Source organism: Phocoena sinus, chromosome 10 (genome assembly GCF_008692025.1).
Source record: "Phocoena sinus isolate mPhoSin1 chromosome 10, mPhoSin1.pri, whole genome shotgun sequence".
NCBI lineage: Eukaryota > Metazoa > Chordata > Mammalia > Artiodactyla > Phocoenidae > Phocoena > Phocoena sinus.
In genome coordinates, this window is record NC_045772.1 from 3,269,290 (window position 1) to 3,288,950 (window position 19,661).

The following is a 19,661-nucleotide window of genomic DNA, read 5'->3' on the forward strand; positions in this document are numbered from 1 at the left end:
GATCTTCCCGGACCGGGGCTCGAACCCGTGTCCCCTGCATTGGCAGGCGGATTCTTAACCACTGCACCACCAGGGAAGTCCCAAGCTCTACTTTTAATATTCATTTTTTTCTTATTTTTTTATTGTTTTTTTAACGTGGGTTAAAAGGACTGAGAAATCGGATCTTTTCCCTAATATACCTTGGAAGTTACTAGTCAGAAGGAAAGGGGACCATTGGGGCGTTTTGAGTGTGAACCTGGGGTTAGTGTGAGGGGAGTGTGTTCCCTGGTCCGCAGGGCCGCAGGCTCACGGCGTGTGTTCTCTGTGCAGTGCATCGTGTGAGGAGGGCCCGGCAGCACCGCTGGAGGTGGGCGCAGGTGACCTTCTGGTGTCCTGAGGAGCAGCTGTGCCACCTGTGGTTGCAGACCCTCAGGGAGCTACTGGAGAAGCTGAGTACGTGCGTGGTTTGTATTCGGCACAGCTTCCTGTAACCAAGGCGGATGTGATGAGTCGCTGTGGCTTTTGAATGCTTTACTGATGAGAGGACCACGTGGTGTGGTGCCCAGAGCCTGGCCCCCAGGGCGCTGGTACCCGCACTGACAGCCGCGAGGCTTGGGGCAGCCCCTTGGCTCTCTGGGCCTGGGTTTCTTTTCCTGGAAAATGGGGTGATGATGCCTGCACTCGGGTGAATGGAGGATTAAACCAGGTGCCTGGGGCAGGCACCTCTGTCCCCCTGGGGTGCGTCTGAACATCTGAGCTGTGAGTTATTGCCGTGCGGCCGGAATCTGTCTGTCACACTTAACGGTAGGTGTCAACTCATTTTGGGTCTGGAACACTATTTCGTGTCGTTTGGGTATGATCTTGTTTTAAATCAAAGCATAGTTGATTTACGGTGTTGTGTTAATGTCTGCTGTACAGCACAGTGGCTCAGTTACACACATACATGTACTCGTTTCCGTTACAGTCTGTCCCCGGATATTGAATGTAGTTCCCTCCCTCTGCAGCAGGACCTTGCTGTTATCCGTCCCGTGTACAGTAGTCTGCCTCTGCTAACCTGTTTGAATATAATCTTCATACACAGCCTTCAACTCAGGGCAGGCGTCAGCCACAGAAACGAAAGAGCGTGTGTTTAGGTTGGTTTTATATCTTTTAAAATTAATTTGGCCCCTAGATTAAAAAAGGGTGAATTATAATTTGTTTGAAGAAGGTACTTCCCACACGGCAGCTTCAGAGGGCCTTCCCGGCTTGGAAAAGCACGTGTTTGGCTTAGCATCTGGGTGGCGGGACTTGGATTCTGCGTTTCGCCGTCTGATTCTGTGGGACGGGATGGGGTGTTTGGTCCCCCCGCCGTCCATCTGACCGGTGCGTCCTGACCTCTCCTTCCATCTCAGGTCGCTGGCGCTCTGTCCTCTGCTTGTCCGCTGGACTTCTGAGCGAGTCTGGTCGGGAGGTTGCCTCAGTTCCTCTGCCGCCACCTCCCCCTCCTCCTCACCTGCTCTCTCCCCTCTGTCCTCCGGTGGTTTTCATGAGACTTGGAGTCTTTGGAATAGGATGGTTCTGGAGGCTCAGACTCCAAGAGGAAGCCCTCTGAACCTGCCCCCCACTGAATAATGGGACTTTTTCCACAGAAAAACCTATACAGCCATGCATCTGCTATAATCTACTTGTATCTAAAATACCCTGTGATTCAGTTTTTTCAGCTGCTCCGTCCCTTTGTGTTACTACTGAATGTTTAATTGAGGTATAACTAGACACAAAGAAGTTCTCACACACTGAGCGCCCTCGGGTAACCGGCACACAGATCGGGAGACAACGCTGCCAGCCCCCTGGGGCCCCAGGGCCCCTGCCGTCGCTGCCCGAAGGTGACGATCACCTGACTGCAGACACCTGGGCTCGTTTTGTACTCGTGTGGTCGGATCACAGCCGACACTCCCGTGTCTGGCCCTCCGGCAGCTTGTCGTCACGTGCGGGGCAGGTGGCCCGTTCTCTGGGCTGCGTGGTGTTCCAGGGGATGAGTGTCTGGTCGTTTATGCAGCCCTTTTACCGTTGATGGCCGCTGGATGGCCTCCTGACGTGGCCGTCGTGAGCAGAGCTGTTCTGAACACTCCCGCACGCGACTCCTGGTGCACGCGTGGGACTGGACTTGCTGGGCTGGTGGCGTGTTTGAGCCTCAGTGCACGTGGCCACACTGCCTTCCAAACTGGAGGTCCCGGGGCCACCACGCCCACCAGCAGGGGACCGGAGCTCTGCTGGTCCCACGCCTTTAAAATTGTAGTTACTCTGGTGGGTGTAAGTAGTCTTGCATTATGGTTTTAATTGGCATTTCCCTGATAGGAATGCATTTCTCAACTTCACTGGCTCTGTGTAGGGGCCATTTGGAGATCCTCTTTTGTGAGGTGTCTGTCCCAAGTCTTTTACCCATCTTTCCGTTGGGTTGTCTGTCTGTCTAAATGATGTGTAGAAATTCTTTACATATCGTAGATCTGAATCTTTCATTGGATTTTTGAATTACAGGTACCGTCTCCCACTGGATGGCTTGTGTTTTCGCTCTCTTCATTTCATTCTTTTGATGGACATTCTTAATATTTACGTAGCTCTGTTTATCTTTTTTAAAAACTCTGTGGCTAGTTTGTGTCCTATTTAGGACAGCTTTTCTGCTCCAAGGCCACGAAGGTGGTTTCTTCTAAAGCTTTGTTCTACCTCTTGCTTTGAGAGCTGCAGTCCCTTTGGAAGTGATGTGTGTATGCAGTGTGAAGTAAGCGGTCACGGTTCACGTTCCTTAGATACAGATACCTGCCTCACCCCGTGCCATCTGTGGGAAAGCTTGTCCTTTCCCCACCGCATCGTGGTGCTATTGTTTTGTTTTTTATTTATTTTTTGCTCACATGTAGACATTTCATTGGATTTTATATTTCACCTTGCATCCAATGACCTTGCTAAATTCATTGATTAATTTTACTGGTTTGATGATTCTTTTTGTCAGCGGTGAATAATGACTATTCTGTTTTTTCCGTCTCAGTTCTTATGCCTTTTTCTTCCTTTTTCTTACCCTTTTGCCCTGGTTTGGAACCTCCAGTGCAGCGGGGAGGGTCTTAGTCCTGATCTTGGGGGAAACTTTTCAACATCCCACAGTCGAAAATGGTGCTTCTTAGGTTTTTCTTGTTGTTTTGTTTTTTTGGCCACGCTGCGTGGTATGCGGGGCTCGAACCACGTGACCCCTGCAGTGGGGGCAGAGTCTTAACCACTGGGCCGCCAGGGAAACCCCAGGTTTTTTTAAGTAAGTTTTTAAAGTCCAGATTAAGGAAGTTCCTTTCCAATCCTAGTTTTCTGAGAATTTTTAAAAATCATCATCGGATGTGTAATTTGATGAGTGCCTTTTCTGCATCTATTGAGATGATTGTATGATTTTCTTCTTTTTGAGTTAACGTATTGAAAAACATTGGTTTCTCCTCGTACTTTGTATAAAAGCCTTTGTATTCCTGGAATAAGTCCTACTTGGTAATGGTGTATTTGCCCTTTTTGTGCATTTCTGGACTTGACTTGATGATGTTTTGTGTAGGATTTTCTCCCCTAGGCTCAGGGGAGAAATAGACCTATGAGTTTCCTTTCCGTAAACGTGCTAGTCTGGTTTCGCTGTCCAGCTTACAGTGGTCGTGTACACAGAGTTGAGAAGTGCTTCTTTCTTTTCTGTCGTGTGGAAGAATTTTTGTCATGTTGAGGCCACTTTTCCCCTTAAATATTTGGAAGCATTAAGTGGTGAAACCATCTGGGGTTTTCTTTGTGGGAAGGCTTTTATTAATGGCTCAGTTTCTTTATTAGATAGCAGACTATTCAGATTTTCTATTTGTTCTGTCACTTTTTGGTAAATTGTATTTTTTGAGAAATGTGTCTCTTACATAAAACTTATTGGCATAAGTTTAATAACTCCTTTCACTTTGCTTGTAATATTTGTAGGTTCTGAAATAATGTCCTTTCTCATTCCTAATTATTGTTAATTTGTGTTTTTTCCCTTTTTCTTTTTATCAGTTTTATTTAGGGACTTATCAATTTTATGAATCTTTTCAAAGCATAGACTTTTGGCTTTGATTTTTCTCTATTGTGTATTGCCTTCAATATTTCATTAGGAAGATTTTCAAACCTACAGAAAAATTGAAAAAATTGTACCGTAGACGTTCATACCCCCACCCCCTACCTTCCGCAGTTGTTAACATTTTGCTGGTTTTGTTTTGTCTGTGTCTCTCTGCCCGTCCATTAGTTAATGGTACGTTTGCTGTGTTTCCCAGTAAGTGACAGACGTCAGGGCGTGACCCTTCAGACACTTCAGCACGCGTGTCATTACCCAGAGGTCAGTACTTGTTTTCAGTTCGGAGGTAGAATTTACATACGGTGAAATGGACAGATGGTAAGTGTAAATCAGTGAGTTTTGAAGCATACGTGGACCCATGTGACCCAGACCCCGTAAGACTTAACACCACCCCAGTTTCCTCATGACCCTCCCCTGCCAGTCCAGAGACGACCACCAGTCTGCTTGTTGCCACGTTAGTTCTGCCACATAAATGGAATCACGTAAAAGGGGCTGTTCTGTGTAATTCTTCCGTCTCTCAGCATCACGCTTTTGGTATTTATTCACGTCGGTTAAGTGTCATCAGTGGGCCGTTCCTCTCCGTTGCTGAAGCATGCTCCTTTGCTCACGTTCTGTGTACCCAGCCGTCAGTTGGTGGACGCCTGGTGGGTCTCCACGTTTTGGCTGCGGTGAATGGTGCTGTCGTGAGCGTCCGTGTGTGGGATTCTGTGTGGACCCAGGGCTTCGATTTTCTTGCTACTTCTATTGATTTGTTGGTTAAATTTGGTTTTTAAGTATCAGAATCTACTTGAACCGACCCAAGCAGAAACGTGGAGGTTGCTATAAGAAAACAGGGTGTTTCAGGAGACCTGGGTGTCGGCGGTTAGCCGGGCCTCTGGAAGGGACATCCTGCCATCCTTCCGTCTCTCTGTCCATCTCCAGATTGAGCGTTCCCTGTGCCTGTCCGTCTGTCTTTCTCTCCCAGCGCTCCGTGCCGTATATCTATTTCTCTCATTTTCTGCAGCCCCACTTTCCTTCACGTGAAGGAGAATGAGGCTGCCGCTCCCAGCATGTACACCCTGTAGGACTCAGTCCTCATCGGGAGAGAGCGTCCTTCTCCGCCAGGATTCTGAATCCCCGGGGCTGCCAGCCCCCTGGCCGATGTGCAGGGCACCTGCCTGATCTCACGAGCTGTGCTTTTCCTCTTTTCAGAGATGAGGAAGCTCTTGAGCACCGTTCTTTACCTTAAAGGTGCTTTTTGTCACATACCACTGAGCAGCGCTCTAGAGCCGTTGTGGTGTGATTTTGCTCAGCTACAGTTTTTCACTTCGATCACTTACGTCCATTGTGACCTACGCGGTGTTGCTGTCTTGCAGCGTCTAGACCAAAGCACTTACTGGTGTTCATCAATCCGTTTGGAGGGAAAGGACAAGGCAAGCGGATCTATGAGAGAAAAGTGGCGCCGTTGTTTACACTGGCCTCCATCACCACCGAGATCATCGGTAAGGCGCAAAGTCTCTGTAGAAGTAAATTTGCGAATGACTCAGATATGGTCACCAGGGAAGATCCTTATTGTGTTAAGATTTTTTTTTTTCTGGGGCCATGCTTCGCAGCTTGCAGGATCATAGTTCCCCGACCAGGGATTGAACCCGGGCCCCAGCAGTGAAAGCACAGAGTCCCAACCCCTGGACCGGCAGGGAATTCCCTGTTTAAGATTATTTTAACAACCTGAAATCTTGGGTTTTTTGGCATACCAGAATGAGAAGAATACAAAGTAAAGAACGTAGACTGTTCTAGCCAAGTATTAGCATATAAAGCACTCAGGAAAAACACTAAGGATAAAAGGACAAAGGTTATGGACAGAAAATTCTTGCAAGAGAGACAAGCAATTAGTAAGGCTTAGAAATCATTTCACCAGTAAGTGGTATTTTTAAGAAACACGATGCAATGCCACGTTTGCAGTAACGAGTTTCAGAGCAGGTTCTAGATGCTGGGAGGGTGTAGGGAGACGGATTCTCCCTTCAGAGATTTGAGGGGTTTGTGTAAACTTATTAAAGGGCCACTTGGCAGTGCGGGTCAAGAGCCTCAAAAAGGAGGGGGTTTTTTATCCAATCTTACAGTTTTCTAAACTTTCCTGAGAAAGCCATCAGCTGTACACAGAGGGCGAGGTACACAGGTGTCCGTTGCCTCATTTTTATAAAAGCAAAACACCGGGAGCCACTTATACCCCAGAATAGGGAGCATAAAGATAAAATTGTGGTGAATCTGAAGGAATAGTATGTAGCTCTTTAAAATGGTCTTTACAAGGAATTTTTAATGATGAAAAAGGGATTGTGATAAGATGTTGGGAAAACAAGGACACAACATTTTGTGTACAAGTGAATTTCAAGAGCGTTTTTGTTGGGACTTCCCTGGTGGTCCAGTGGCTAAGACTGCACACTCCCAATGCAGGGGGCCCGGGTTCGATCCCTGGTCAGGGAACTAGATCCCACATGCTGCAACTAAAGATCCACATGCCACAAATGAAGATCCTGCACGCGGCAACGAAGATCCCACATGCCGCAACTAAGACCCAGCGCGTCCAAATAAAAAAATTAATAATTTTTTTTTAAAGAGACTTTTTGTTACAGTGAGTATACGGACTATGGACTAACATTTTCTTTCTTCTACATTTTGGTATATTCTATAATTTTCCAACTCCCTTGGATAATAAGGGAAAACTATAAAATAGAAGATGTAATCGCTTCCAAAAAAAGTTATTATTTGTTGGCAATTAAATGCCAAGAATGTGGGACTTCCCTGGTGGCGCAGTGGTTGAGAATCCGCCTGCCAGTGCAGGGGACACGGGTTCGAGCCCTGGTCCGGGAAGATCCCACATGCCGTGGAGCAGCTAAGCCCGTGTGCCACAACTAATGAGCCTGTGCTCTAGAGCCCGTGAGCCACAACCACTGAAGCCTGCGCGCCTAGAGCCCGTGCTCGACAACGAGAGAAGCCACCACAATGAGAAGCCCGTGCACCGCAACGAAGAGTAGCCCCCGCTCGCCGCTACTAGAGAAAGCCTGCGTGCAGTAACGAAGACCCAACGCAGCCAAAAATAAATTAATTAATTAATTTTTTTTAAATGCCAAGAATGTGATGTCCTACCCAGTAGAGTGTATTCTGAGAGGTCCTGTTCCCCTGAGGTCAGCATCCCTGTCCATGAAAGGAATTCGGGTAAGATCAGAGGAGGAATTTCTTACAGGAAACCCTCCTGAAGATTTTGTAGGACCTCATTTTAAAAGCATGGTTTACTTGCCTTTTTTTTTTTTTTTTTTTTTTGCGGTACGCGGGCCTCTCACCGCCGCGGCCTCTCCTATTGCGGAGCACAGGCTCCGGACGCGCAGGCTCAGCGGCCACGGCTCACGGGCCCAGCCGTTCCGCGGCATGTGGGATCTTCCCGGACCGGGGCACGAACCCGTGTCCCCCGCATCGGCAGGCGGACTCTCAACCACCACTGCGCCACCAGGGAAGCCCCGACTTGCCTTTCATTTTAAAGAGGATTCACAGACTTGAGTGTAAACTCTCTAACGTAACATGTTTTTTTCCCACAGTTACTGAGCGTGCTAACCATGCCAAGGAGAGTTTATATGAGCTCAATATAGACAAATATGATGGGTAAGTAAGCGTCTTTCATCTGACTAATAGTCAATTCTCATCAAGTTTTACCCATCTGTCTTCATTTTATTCACTCCCTCTCCTTACACCTTTTTTCCTAGTTGTAGAAGTAAAATAAACCTTCTTCTAGAAAATTAGGAAAGGCAGAAACGTTCAGTCGTGTTCTTCTGCTTGGAAAACCACCGTGTAATAGTTTTGTTTTCCTTTTCGGTCTTACCACCTACGTACAGGAAGTTTTTCTGTATCGTTTGAAAGTATGTTATAGACATGATCAGCTTTCGTCCCTAAATATTTGTGTATATTTCCTAAAAGCAAGGATATTCTCTTACAGAACTAAAACGCAGTGATCACAACCAGGAGATTAGCACTGATACGAATGCCGTTACCCATTTGCTGTCCGTATCAGACTCTGCCCGCTGTCCCATTACTCCCTAAGGCAGAAGAGCCCTGGATCGTACGTTGCCTTCAGACTCAGTGGGTGTGTCTCTAGTCTCCCGTGACGCGGACCAGATCCTCAGCCTTCTTGGTGTGGCTGAATTTTGGGAGAACAGGCCAGTGCCTTTGCAGCATGTCCCTTGGTTCTGGGTCTGTCTGAGGTTTCCTCTCGGTCAGGACCCGCTTGTGCGTTTCTGGCTGCGACAGTGCAGAGTGGGTGCCGTGCTCGTCCCCGCAGGAGGCACCGGCCCCGAGTGTGACTCTGCATCTGTGTTGCGTCTGTACCTGCTGGCATGTCAGCTCCCGGAGAGCCGGCCTCCTCTGCCTTGTGCACAGCTGTCCCCGGCGCCTGGCACAGGGCTGGCACGCAGCAGGTGCTCCGTGAATGAATGAGGCTGGGGAAAGGTGGTGAGGATCCCCGGAAAGCTTGTACGTAGATGTCCTATAGGCTCGGGTGTTTTGGAAAGATACTTTTGTTTATTTATTTTGTTTATTTATTTTTGGCTGTGTTGGGTCTTCGTTGCTGCGCGGGCTTTCTCTAGTTGTGGCGAGCGGGGGCTACTCTTTGTCGCGGTGCGCGGGCTTCCCATTGCAGTGGCTTCTCTTGTTGTGGAGCACGGGCTCTAGGCACGCAGGCTTCAGTAGTTGTGGCACGTGGGCTCAGTAGTTGTGGCTCTTGGGTCTAGAGCGCAGGCTCAGTAGTTGTGGTGCACGGGCTTAGTTGCTCCGCAGCATGTGGGATCTTCCCGGACCGGGGCTCGAACCCGTGTCCCCTGCATCGGCAGGCGGATTCTTAATCACTGCACCACCAGGGAAGCCCCGGAAAGATACTCTTGAAAGCTGCGTGGCAAGTAGCAGTGAGGATTGGACCCAAGGAAGCTGCCAGAGGTTGTGGGTCTTGGGCAAGAGCTGGCTGGACAGTGGCAGAGGCAGCAGGGCTGCTCTCCAGGACGTTTGGGGGAGAATCGGCTGGTCCCCGTGACCGAGTCCTCACCAAGTGTCATCAAGCAATGAGATGAGCTGAAGCGGGTTTTGGTATGGGGGATGTCAGCTGAGCTGTGGGCCCCCTCCAGTCGGGTCGGCGTGAAGGCTGAGGGGCAAGCTTTGTGACCAGGAGCGGCGGCATCCTGAGTGTCCCTGTGCTCCATCCCAGGGCCCCAAGAAGGCTCTAGGGTCTCAAGTGGGCAGCTGTGCCGCTGGGGACCTCAGGCAGTGTGAAGAGCCTCCCTGGAGGGGGGAAGGGTCAGGGAGGCGGATTAGGGTCACACAGCGGGAGTGGGTCATGAGTGGGGGAGCGTCAGGGAGGGAAGAAGCCACGTCTCACCTTCCCCAGAGGCCACCTGCCCCAGAGGCCGAGTTCCGGAGACCTTGTTCGGGGGCTGGAAGGCAGAGGGTCGAAGCCTGTCGAGCCCGTGTTTTGTCTGCTTGGTTCCCGCCAGCCTCGCCTGCGAGGGAAGGGAGGGGCATTCGCTGCAGCTTGGCCCCAGGCCCTGCCCTTCCCGACCTGTCAGAGCCTGGCCGTGTGGCTACGGCGGGCATCGGGAGCCTCTCCCTGCAGGGCTGGGACGCAGACACGGAGGGTCTGAAGGGGTCTGCCGCGGGAGCGGGGAGTGAACTGAGATGGGTGGGGACTGTGCCGGCCGACGGGGCACGGGCACAGCTGCGGCCTGGGTGGCGGCTCGGAGGCCAGCGCAGGAGGGGGCTGGTGGTGCGGGGCGGGTGCGGAGGGCCTGACCCCTGTGTTCCTCCTGCAGCATCGTCTGTGTGGGCGGAGACGGCATGTTCAGCGAGGTCCTGCACGGCCTGGTGGGCAGGACGCAGAGGGACGCCGGCGTGGACCAGGACCAAGCGCGGGCGGCACTCGTGCCCAGCCCGCTGAGGATTGGCATCATCCCCGCGGGTACGTGGGCCGGGAGGGGCCACCCTTGGGTTTTCCTTGAGGCTCATCCCTTTATTTCAGGTGTGCTCTTCTCTCCACGCACCTGACACAGGACCGCCGCTGCGTGCGGGAAGGGGTCCCGCTGTCCCCCCGGACGCCTGCTTCCTGCCCGGTGCTGGGGGCGTGGTCCTTGCTCTCAAAGCGTTGGCCGTTTGGCAGTGGGGGGGATGGGGGAGGCCCAGAGCACAGTGCAGGACAAGGGGAGCCTGGGGGGCAGGCGGTGTCCTGGAAGAAGTGACGGGCACCTGGGGCGGGAGGCCTCGGGGTGTGAGTGGGACGGGCCGGCCGTGCCGTGTCCTGAGGTGGCCGGCTCGGCGTGTTTGGTGTCTCCGGGAAGCACCCAGCTCTTAGGAGAATCACAGCATTAAGCCGGCTGGGGGGGGCGGTGAAGCCGGGGCTTTGCAGACCACTCAGCGGAAGGAGGCACCCTCGTCACCCTGTGTCTGGGCCACAGCGGCAGGGACCCTGGCAGGCCAGCTTCGGGTAGACATCCGGGTTCTCCGATGGCTCTGAGAACGGTGCTGTCACCCCATTTTCTGGGTGACGATGCGGGGTGCCAGGGTCAGGTTGCATGGTTGCCCAGAAGGGCGTGGACGGTGGGGCTCGGAGGCTGCCCTGCCCCACCTGGGAAAGTCTGTCCTTCTCCACCTGCCCCAGTATTGTCTGTGTGTTAAGGACGTTCCGCTCAGTGCGTCACGTGTTTTCCAACTTCTCTGCCAAGCTAGGCTTTTGTCCTTTAACCTTGTACATGGTGTTTCTGGACTACGTGAATTTTATTTTTCTACATTCTAATCTGGTTTTCCTTTACGCCTCTTGTCACCATTTGCCTGTGTGGCTCTGATACCTAAAACCCTGGGCTGTTAAAATGGTCGAAGGACGCACGAGCTCAGGCCAATGCCACATGCCGGGAGTGCCCCCGGGCAGGCGCCCTGCTTCTCCGCGGCCTGGCGCGGACCGGGTCTTGCTGTGGGGCTCAGCAGACACACGGACCAGCGTGGCAGGAGAGGGTCTCCAGTAGCGGGGCAGGGTAGAGGAGATGCCGCTGGCGTGGGTCTGGGTGAGTGGCTCGGAGGGGCTCCTTCCGGGGGGGGTCCCAGGAGCCTTCCTGAGACATGCGTGAGGGGCCGGGTGCAGAGTGACGCATGCCAAGGGTCCCCTGGGGCAGCGGGTGGCCATGGGAACAGCTGTGCGCTCAGGCAGGGGGCTAGAGGGACTGGGGAAAGGCCCTGGGTCAGGCTCTCGTCTTGAGGGCCGCGTGTGAGACCACTCTCTGCGTTCCGTTCTAGAGCAGTGGCGGGTGGGCTGCCCGGGTCCCGGGTGGACGCTGGACATCGGGTGTGTGGTCGGCTGTGACTCGGGCACAGTTTCAGGCGCAGAGCCAGCGGGACTTGGCGAATCGGATGGCGCAGCCAGCAGGAGCCCCCTGGCACTGGGCTGTGGGCACTGGCCGTGGAGCTCAGGGACAGTGTGTCGGGGTTCAGAGCTGAGTGGTCCTGCCTGGGCCTGCTCAGGTCTCAGGAAGGCCGGCACAGCGGGGGCGGGGAGACAGCAGTGCCCGGACTGTGCTTGCAAGAAGAAGGGTACATGCCCGCTGCCTCTGCCCTGGGCCGGATGATACAGCTTCAGGGAGGGCCGCCTCCCACGCGGGGCCTCAAGGAGGGGGAGGCTGCAGGTGGCTCTGGGGCACAGGGGCTGGGGGTCAGGAGTCTCCTGGCGCCCGAGATGAACCAGATCTTACGTCTGGAGCTGGCGCTCCCTCTGGGTTAAATAAAGTCTTCACCGCACAGAGATCACTGGGGAGGTACGTTGTCCCCAGAGGGGACAGTGAGCTGTCGGAAGCAGACTGAATGTTAAACAAGCGATAAGTGGTGTTTTGGGGACGAAAAAGAATCAGACATTCTCCTGCCCTGAAGCGGCTGTCTGCTGGTGCCCCGGCCGCCAGCCCAAAGCACGGGGGTCCACGGCCCGCAGGCACCCCGTGCTCCGTCCATCCGTTCCCTCGGTGTGTCCTCCTGCGTACGTTCTGCTGGCCTCCTGTGGGCCGGCCTCGCTGGGGGCCTCGCGAGGGAACACGGCGGGGACGCAGGGAGTCCAGGGGGAGAGGCAGGTGATGAGCATGAAACAGAGAGGACAGAGCAGTGGGGCCCGGGGGAGCACGGTCCGGACGGGCGCATGGGGCCTTCCACGTGTGATCCCACTCAGGTGCCTGAAGGGCGGGGGACAGCGCCCTGCATCTGGGGCACGATGTTCTAGGCCGGAGGAGCGGCACAGGCAGTGACCCTGAGGCAAGAAAGGCTTGGCTGTGGGTGGTGCCGCCGTGAGCAGGGTGAGTGAGAGGCAGGGTGGAGGTGGGAGCTGCGGGGGGGCAGGGGGGAGGTGGCCCCATGGAGCATGCTGAGCTGAGTACCTTCTTTAAACATCTGATTTTTCAGCAAAGTGACCCCTGAAACCTACTAGAAACTCGGTTCACTTACCCTATTTGTGGCCCTAAGGGCTTGGGTGACAGTGAATGCGTGTGCCCCAGCCCAGGGCAGCCCCCACTGAGCCCTCTGCTTTTTTCTGTAGAGTTCAGGTGCCTGTAGGTTCTGCGCCAACTCACACCCTCAGTGGGAGCGTTTGCGGTTAGCTCCTAGTGAATGAACTCGAAAAAGTGGGCCACGTCCAGCCCAGCCCTCTAGAGCCGGCCGTTTGCCCCAGGTGCGGCCCAGGACTGACTGACCAGTGGCCTTCAGCCTGTCCCTGTCCTGCCCACTGTTCCCACACGAGGTGCCTCTCAAGCAGCTTCTGTGACGAGATGCTGTCGTTGAGAAGGGTCATCAAAGAGGGCCCATCTTTGTTGTGGCTGTAAAAAGGATGATGCAGCTGGTCAGAAGTGCTGGGGTTTTTTTCCCTGCTCGAGACAGATCCCTTTATGAGACTTTCAGCTTGATTCTAGCATCTGTTTAATAGGGCAGTTAGATTCTAGATAGACCCAGAAATAAAGAGGGACTTTAAAGGTCAAAAGGACATGGTGCAAAGTGCAGACCACTCGTCTCTTCATTTTTATTTGAGATCACTGCTGAATTTCTACTGATTAAAAGATTGCTGAATATACAAGTTATATCTGATAAAATGCAGGGGAGGGGACTTCCCTGGTGGCGCAGTGGTTAAGAATCCGCCTGCCGACGCAGGGGACTCGGGTTCGAGCCCTGGTCCGGGAAGGTCCCACGTGCCGCGGAGCAACTAAGCCCGTGCGCCACAACTACTGAGCCTGTGCTTTAGAGCCCGCGAGCCACAACTTCTGAGCCCGCGCGCCACAACTACTGAAGCCCGCATGCCTAGAGCCCGTGCTCCGCAGCAAGAGAAGCCACCGCAATGAGAAGCCCGCGCACCGCAACGAAGAGCAGCCCCCGCTCGCCGCAACTAGAGGAAGCCCGCGCGCAGCAACGAAGACCCAAGGTGGCCAAAAATAAAAATAAAATAATTAATTTTTTAAAAAATGCAGGGGATGTTGGATGTCTGATCCGTTTTTGTTCTAAAGGATGCTTTGTGAAGAAAGTAAACAGTGCAGTAGGCATGTAAGGGGAGCAAGTGGGCTCTGGAAATTCTGGGAAGTTCTAGGGATGTGAAGGTGTGCTTCAAGTTAATTTCGTGGCTCTTTCGTAGTTTATTTTCTCAGAAATGTTTATACCCGTTATTCGGGTACCCTCAGTTAGAAAAATAAGGGTGTGGAAGATAGTCTGAAACCATGTAGTTCTCCTTAAATACTGTTAATTCCAGTTTAAGAATTAAGTCACTCCTGTAATCTTAAATGTTCATTTAAACCGTTTTACTTTTCGGCTCATTTTTGGAATGAGATGTCATTCAAGTCTTCAGGTTAAGATTAACAAAAAAGAAAAATATACGTATCAAAAAATATATCAATCTGTACGTGTTTACATAAGTTTCCGACCATAAGGCGGCATATGTTAGCTTAGATTAAGTAGTTAAGAGGCTTCTACTCTGATCTCAAACTGGACCAGATTCTGTTGCTCTAAGAGATGACAAACACTGCCTGCGATCCAGCGCGTCTGTTTAGAACCATGGACCTTCAGGCGCCCCTTAGGCTGAGGGCCTTATAGAATGTTCCGGGGCCTGAGGGCACAGCATCTGGGTCCTGCCTGCGGCCAGAGCTTGTGTGAGTGTAAACAGGATGGTTATTCCCTGATGGGCCTCAACCTGTGTTGGTTGTGTGTCTGAGGCAACACTTATGGCACAATTCTGGGTACCGTCAGGGTTTATTCTTGGGAAATCTAGACTAGGGTTTTCGGCTATTCAGCAGACGTGTTAAAGTTCAGATCGCTCAGCCCCAACCCAAACCTACTGAGTCAGGATCTCGGGGGTGGGGCGGGGCTCAGGAGTCTGTTATAAGCAAGCACCAGGGAGGTGTTCTGCCCACCCAGGTGGAGAACAGAGACGTTGCTGATGACCCAGTTAGAACCAGGACGGACCGAGGGAGGACCCGTAGCATCACTGCCGTGCCCTCGGGATGCCGGTGCTAGCTGGGTGCTCTGGGGTCACCTCCACTCTATAGACAGGGGTGTGGGCAGGAGGAGGCAGAGCCCCGGCCGAGCCCGTGGGGTTCAGAGCGGGTCCCGCTGGCCCCTCGCGTCTGTCAGCCGGCAGCTTCTGCGCCCTCATGACCCAGGGGTGGGCTGAGGCTCCGGGTCTCGCCGCGCACAGGCCTGCAGTGCTTTTTCTGTGACCTCCACGAGCTGTCCCTGCTTTGCACGCACTTTCCCACTGCAGAGTCCCCCTGGTCTTGGGGTCTGGAGCCCCAGGGCTGCTGCCCGCCTTTGTGGCAGCCAGGAGCGGGGACACCGTGCAGAGCGCTGAGCCTGGCGCCCCGGCGCCCCGCCGCCACCGCTGCAGGGACTTCCCAGGGGCCCCGCCCCCCAGACGGGCTCAGGAGGGGTCTCTGACCTCTCTGGGAGGAGCTGGTTGATGGTATTCTTGATGAACCAACCTCAGTGACTAATTTTGTAGGCAAACGGAGCTTATTCCTTCTTACTTACTCCAGGGCCATGGAAGAAACGGAAGAGCTTACCACTCATTCACCTGGAAACACGCTGGGATCTTAAGTGATTGTAGTGATATTAAGGACCTTTCCCCCCTTTTAGGGTCGACAGACTGTGTGTGTTACTCAACGGTTGGCACGAACGACGCGGAGACCTCGGCTCTGCACATCGTCGTGGGTAGGTGCCTCTCTCAGTGCCACACTTGGCTTGCTCCATCCCGGGTCCCCGGGCACACGCGGGTGTCGGTCCGCCTCACCGTGCGGGTGCCCGTCAGTCCGCCCGCAGGGCCCTAGCTGCAACCCTTCCCTGCCACTTCCCATCCAGCGGGGTGACCTTCAGAAACAGAAGCGCTGCTCTGCTCGGATCCCTCTGGTGCCCTCCCCAGACCATTTGGGGTGCCCGGCGCCTGCGCCCCGGTGGTTCTCCGGCCTCCTGTCGCCCTGTGGGGACAGGCCTCCCCAGTCACACCCCTCCTCCCCGCTCCTCTAGAAAGCGCGTCCCCCGGGGTAGGAAGCCCCAGGCTGCTTGTAAAGCTGCTCGGAGCTGTCCAGGCGCCCTCAGCGCACGTGTGTGGCTCCCTCTGCCCGTCCTTGTCCCTGATGGCAGTGCTCATCGCGTGTCATCCAGAGTCACAGAACGGCTGTGTTTACAGACGGTGCACGTGTGATTTTACATGTGAAGACGCCAGGCGCCTTTTCCACCTTCCTTTCCGTTAGTGGCGTTTAGCGAGCTTCACGGTCACGTTGTTTTTCCCTCCTTACGGAACGGCTTTCCAAGCCCGTTTTGGAAATTTGAGTCAAATTTAGTCACTTGAGTGGAGAGCAGGAGGCCGGGCACCCCGGGAGAACAGCCCACGGCCTCGACTGCCTTCTGCCTGTCTCACGCTTTAATCCGTGGCTTCGTCATGGCCGCCGGGCGCTGTGCAGCGGGACAGGCGGAGGGGCGCGGCGTCCACCCTGGCTTCTCTACGCAGGGGACTCGCTGCCCATGGACGTGTCCTCTGTGCATCACAACAGCACGCTGCTGCGGTACTCGGTGTCCCTGCTGGGCTACGGCTTCTACGGGGACATCATCAAGGACAGCGAGCAGAAGCGGTGGATGGGTCTCGTCAGATACGACTTCTCAGGTAACTCGGAGTACCACGCCGGGAGCTTCCACACACGGCCTCCGCCTCGCTCAGGGTGGGGCCCCGTTCACAGACGGAAACCAGGGGGCGGGAGTCTGACGGGTCCCGGGTGCCCGGAGAACCACTGCCGTCGGTCACAGGCCAGTTCTCACAGGTGCTCAGAGCTGGAACAAAGAGGAATGGAGGTCGATCCCAGATCGTACAAACAAGTGACGGTCTGCGCTTCAGGTCACGTGCAGCAGCACCCTTCAGCCTTCAGATGCAGAAAAAGTTTGAAAGGATGTAGGATTCAAAGTTTGACACTTGTTGCTGAGATGAATTCCTTGGCTGTATTTATTTATTTATTTGCAGGGACTTATAGTACTATTTTATTTTATTTTTAACATCTTTATTGGAATATAATTGCTTTACACTGTTGTGTTAGTTTCCGCTGTATGACAGAGTGAGTCAGCCACATGCATACGTATATCCCCGTATCCCCTCCCTCTTGCCCCAGGCCCCACTTCTGATTGTAGTTCTCTTGCTGTTTCCACCACATCTGCAGTGACTTCCTCCACTGAGGTCTGAACCCCTCCAAGTCATCCGGGAGGGTTGGAATCAACTTCTTCCAAACTCCTGTCAATGTTGATATTTTGACCTCTTCCCATGAATCATCCCAGATGTTCTTAATGGCATCTGGATGGTGAAGGTTTTTGGTTTACTTTGCCCAGATCCATGAGAGAAATTACTGTCTGTGGCAACTATAGCCTTACAAAATGTATTTCTTAAGGAGTAAGACCTGAAAGTTGAAATGGGGACTTCCCTGGTGGTGCAGTGGTTAAGAACCTAGCTGCCAATGCAGGGGACACGGGTTCGAGCTCTGGTCCGGGAAGATCCCACATGCCACGGAGCAACTAAGCCCGTGCGCCGCAATTACTGAGCCTGCGCTCTGGAGCCCACGAGCCACAACTACTGAGCCTGCGCTCTGGAGCCCGTGCTCCGCAACAAGAGAAGCCACCACACTGAGAAGGGCACACACAGCAATGAAGAGTAGAGAAAGCCTGCACATAGCAATGAAGACCCAACACACCAAAAATAAATAAATGAATTCATTTTAAAAAAAAAAAAAAGAAAGAAAAGAAAGTTAAAATGACTCCCTGATCCATGGGCTACGGAATGAATGTTGTGTTGTCAGGCGTGAAAACAACATGCATCTCGTCCATCTCCCTCAGAGCTCTTGGGTGACCGGGTGCATTGTCATTGAGCAGTGACATTTTGTGTGTGTGTGTGCGGTACGCGGGCCTCTCACTGTTGTGGCCTCTCCCGTCGCGGAGCACAGGCTCCGGACGCGCAGGCTCAGCGGCCACGGCTCACGGGCCCAGCCGCTCCGCGGCATGTGGGATCTTCCCGGACCGGGGCACGAACCCGCGTCCCCCGCATCGGCAGGCGGACTCCCAACCACTGCGCCACCAGGGAAGCCCGAGCAGTAACATTTTGAAAGAAATCTTTTTTTCTGAGCAGTAGGTCTCAACAAGTGGGCTTAAAATAGTCAGTTAATCATGTTGTAAATAGATGTGTTTATAAACAGGCTTTGTTGTTCCATTTACAGAGCACAGGCAGAGTGGATTTAGCATAATTCTTAAGGGCGCCAGGATTTTCAGATGGTAAATGAGCACTGGCTTCAACTTAAAGCCACCCCTAACCGCAGAGCCAGCCTGTCTGTCCTCTGGAGCTCTGAAGCCAGGCAGCGACCGCTCCTCTCCAGCTGGGGCGGTGCTATAGGTGGCATCTTCTTCCAGCAGAGGGCTGTTTCCTCTGCACTGAGACTCTTGTTGAGTGCAGCCGCCTTCGTGAGTGATCGTAGCTGTAGGTCTTCTGGCCGCTGGCACCGGCACCTGCTGCTTCCCCTGGCACTTCGACGTCAGGAGGCGGCTCCTTTCCTTCAGCCTCGTGGCGCAGCCTCTGCTCGCTTCTTCCTCTGCAGCCCCGGGCGTGCTGGGGGCGCAGGCAGCTCGACGGACAGCACGCCACAGTTTGCCAGAGGGGCCGGCCACGGTCTGGTAGCAGTGCTGCCTGGTCTTTTTCCCGAGTTCCTCCAAGACACCAAAGTTGTGGATGACGGGGTCAAGCCTGGGGGCGCGCTGGGGGCTTCACAGGGCGGAACCTGCAGGCCACGTCGTCGAGGCCACGACAAGGGGTCACTGGTGGCCAAGACGTCCCCTCTGCCAGTGTGGAAGGCAGCCCTGGTGGCCGGGAGCCTGCAGTCCTCTGTGATGGTGGTGGCAGCTCAGCCTGAAGTGGGAGGGGGCCGCGTCCTCCTGCAGACACTCTGTCCCCAGGCAGGGGCCCCGGCCCACGCTTTGCAGACGCTGACGGCACGGCCTCCTGCACAGGCAGTGGTGCATGTGGATGTGTCTCTCTCTGTTCTCAGGTTTGAAGACCTTCCTCTCCCATCACTGCTACGAAGGGACAGTGTCCTTCTTGCCAGCACAGCACACGGTGGGCTCCCCGAGGGACAGGAAACCCTGCAGGGCGGGGTAAGCACATCCCTTACGTGCGTTTCTGCTCAAACGATGAGATAGAAGCGGGACTGGCTGGGGTTTGCTCCTGCTGTGAAGTGAGCAGTACCTGGCAATGTAGACGGGCGGTGCTGGTTCCTCCTGACCAGTGGTCAGGGTCCCACGCACCCTGAGGGGGTCCCGCTGTGTCCCCCATGCTGGGTCCTGGGTCACGGGGCGGTCCAGGGTCAGGTCTGGTCCCCGTCGTCTCCCCAGCAGAGGGCTCACACCACGCCGTCTGCTCCGGTGCGGGGATCCGCTGTCCCCCCCACTGGGGATGTGAGAAATGATGAAGACAAGCCCCTTTAGGGACAGCTCTGTGCGCGCCCTCGGGGCACCCGTGGAGCTGGCTGGACGGGCCCCCTGTCCCCCCACTGGGTGGTCAGGAGAGGCCAGTCCAGACCCCGGGCCGGCAGTGGGGGCCCCTCTGCGAGCCATGCTACCTTGTCGCCCTGTGTGTCCCCACCGCGCCCAACAGTGTGTGCCTGGGTTAACCTGGAACGAGCGTCAGGTTGTCACCTGTACTCGCGGCCCGACAGCCCGCATCTCGTCCCTGCTTCTCAGCCTGAGGACGCGGAGAGTCTGAGGGGTTTCGATGGACTCGGGGGTTTTCCTTCTTCCTTTAGGTCATTCAGACGTGGGCCCTTCCTTCCCCTGGTCCTCTCCTCCTTTAAGTGAAGAATTTGAGACCATAAAATCAAACAGAGGCACGGCCTCGCCACATCCGTTGCTGATGAGCTAATTCCACCAGCAAAAGCCCCTGGCCCGTTTGACGGCCTGCATCCAGCGGTGCCCAGGACCGCAAACATCTTTCAGACCGACGACCAAGTCCCGTGACAGCTGCTCTGAGCCGTTCACTTGCTCGTTAACTGACTGGACCAGGTCACCACTG

The 19,661-nt window shown here is 54.1% G+C and overlaps 1 protein-coding gene across 2 annotated transcripts in view; it reads left to right on the forward strand.

Annotated features, from left to right (window-relative positions):
* Positions 1–19,661, forward strand: part of CERK (ceramide kinase) — a 51,417-nt gene that overhangs the window by 25,171 nt on the left and 6,585 nt on the right. Inside the window, exons 1-7 of one of the 2 annotated variants that reach the window (XM_032644263.1) lie at positions 1,171–5,293; positions 5,419–5,544; positions 7,633–7,696; positions 9,886–10,031; positions 15,209–15,283; positions 16,080–16,232; positions 18,643–18,748. In XM_032644263.1, the coding sequence (XP_032500154.1) occupies positions 5,257–5,293; positions 5,419–5,544; positions 7,633–7,696; positions 9,886–10,031; positions 15,209–15,283; positions 16,080–16,232; positions 18,643–18,748 (707 nt within the window). In that variant the 5' untranslated portion in view covers positions 1,171–5,256. Of the gene's footprint in view, positions 1–1,170; positions 5,294–5,418; positions 5,545–7,632; positions 7,697–9,885; positions 10,032–15,208; positions 15,284–16,079; positions 16,233–18,642; positions 18,749–19,661 lie in introns of those variants that run through there. The other variant, XM_032644262.1, reaches the window with a different exon arrangement.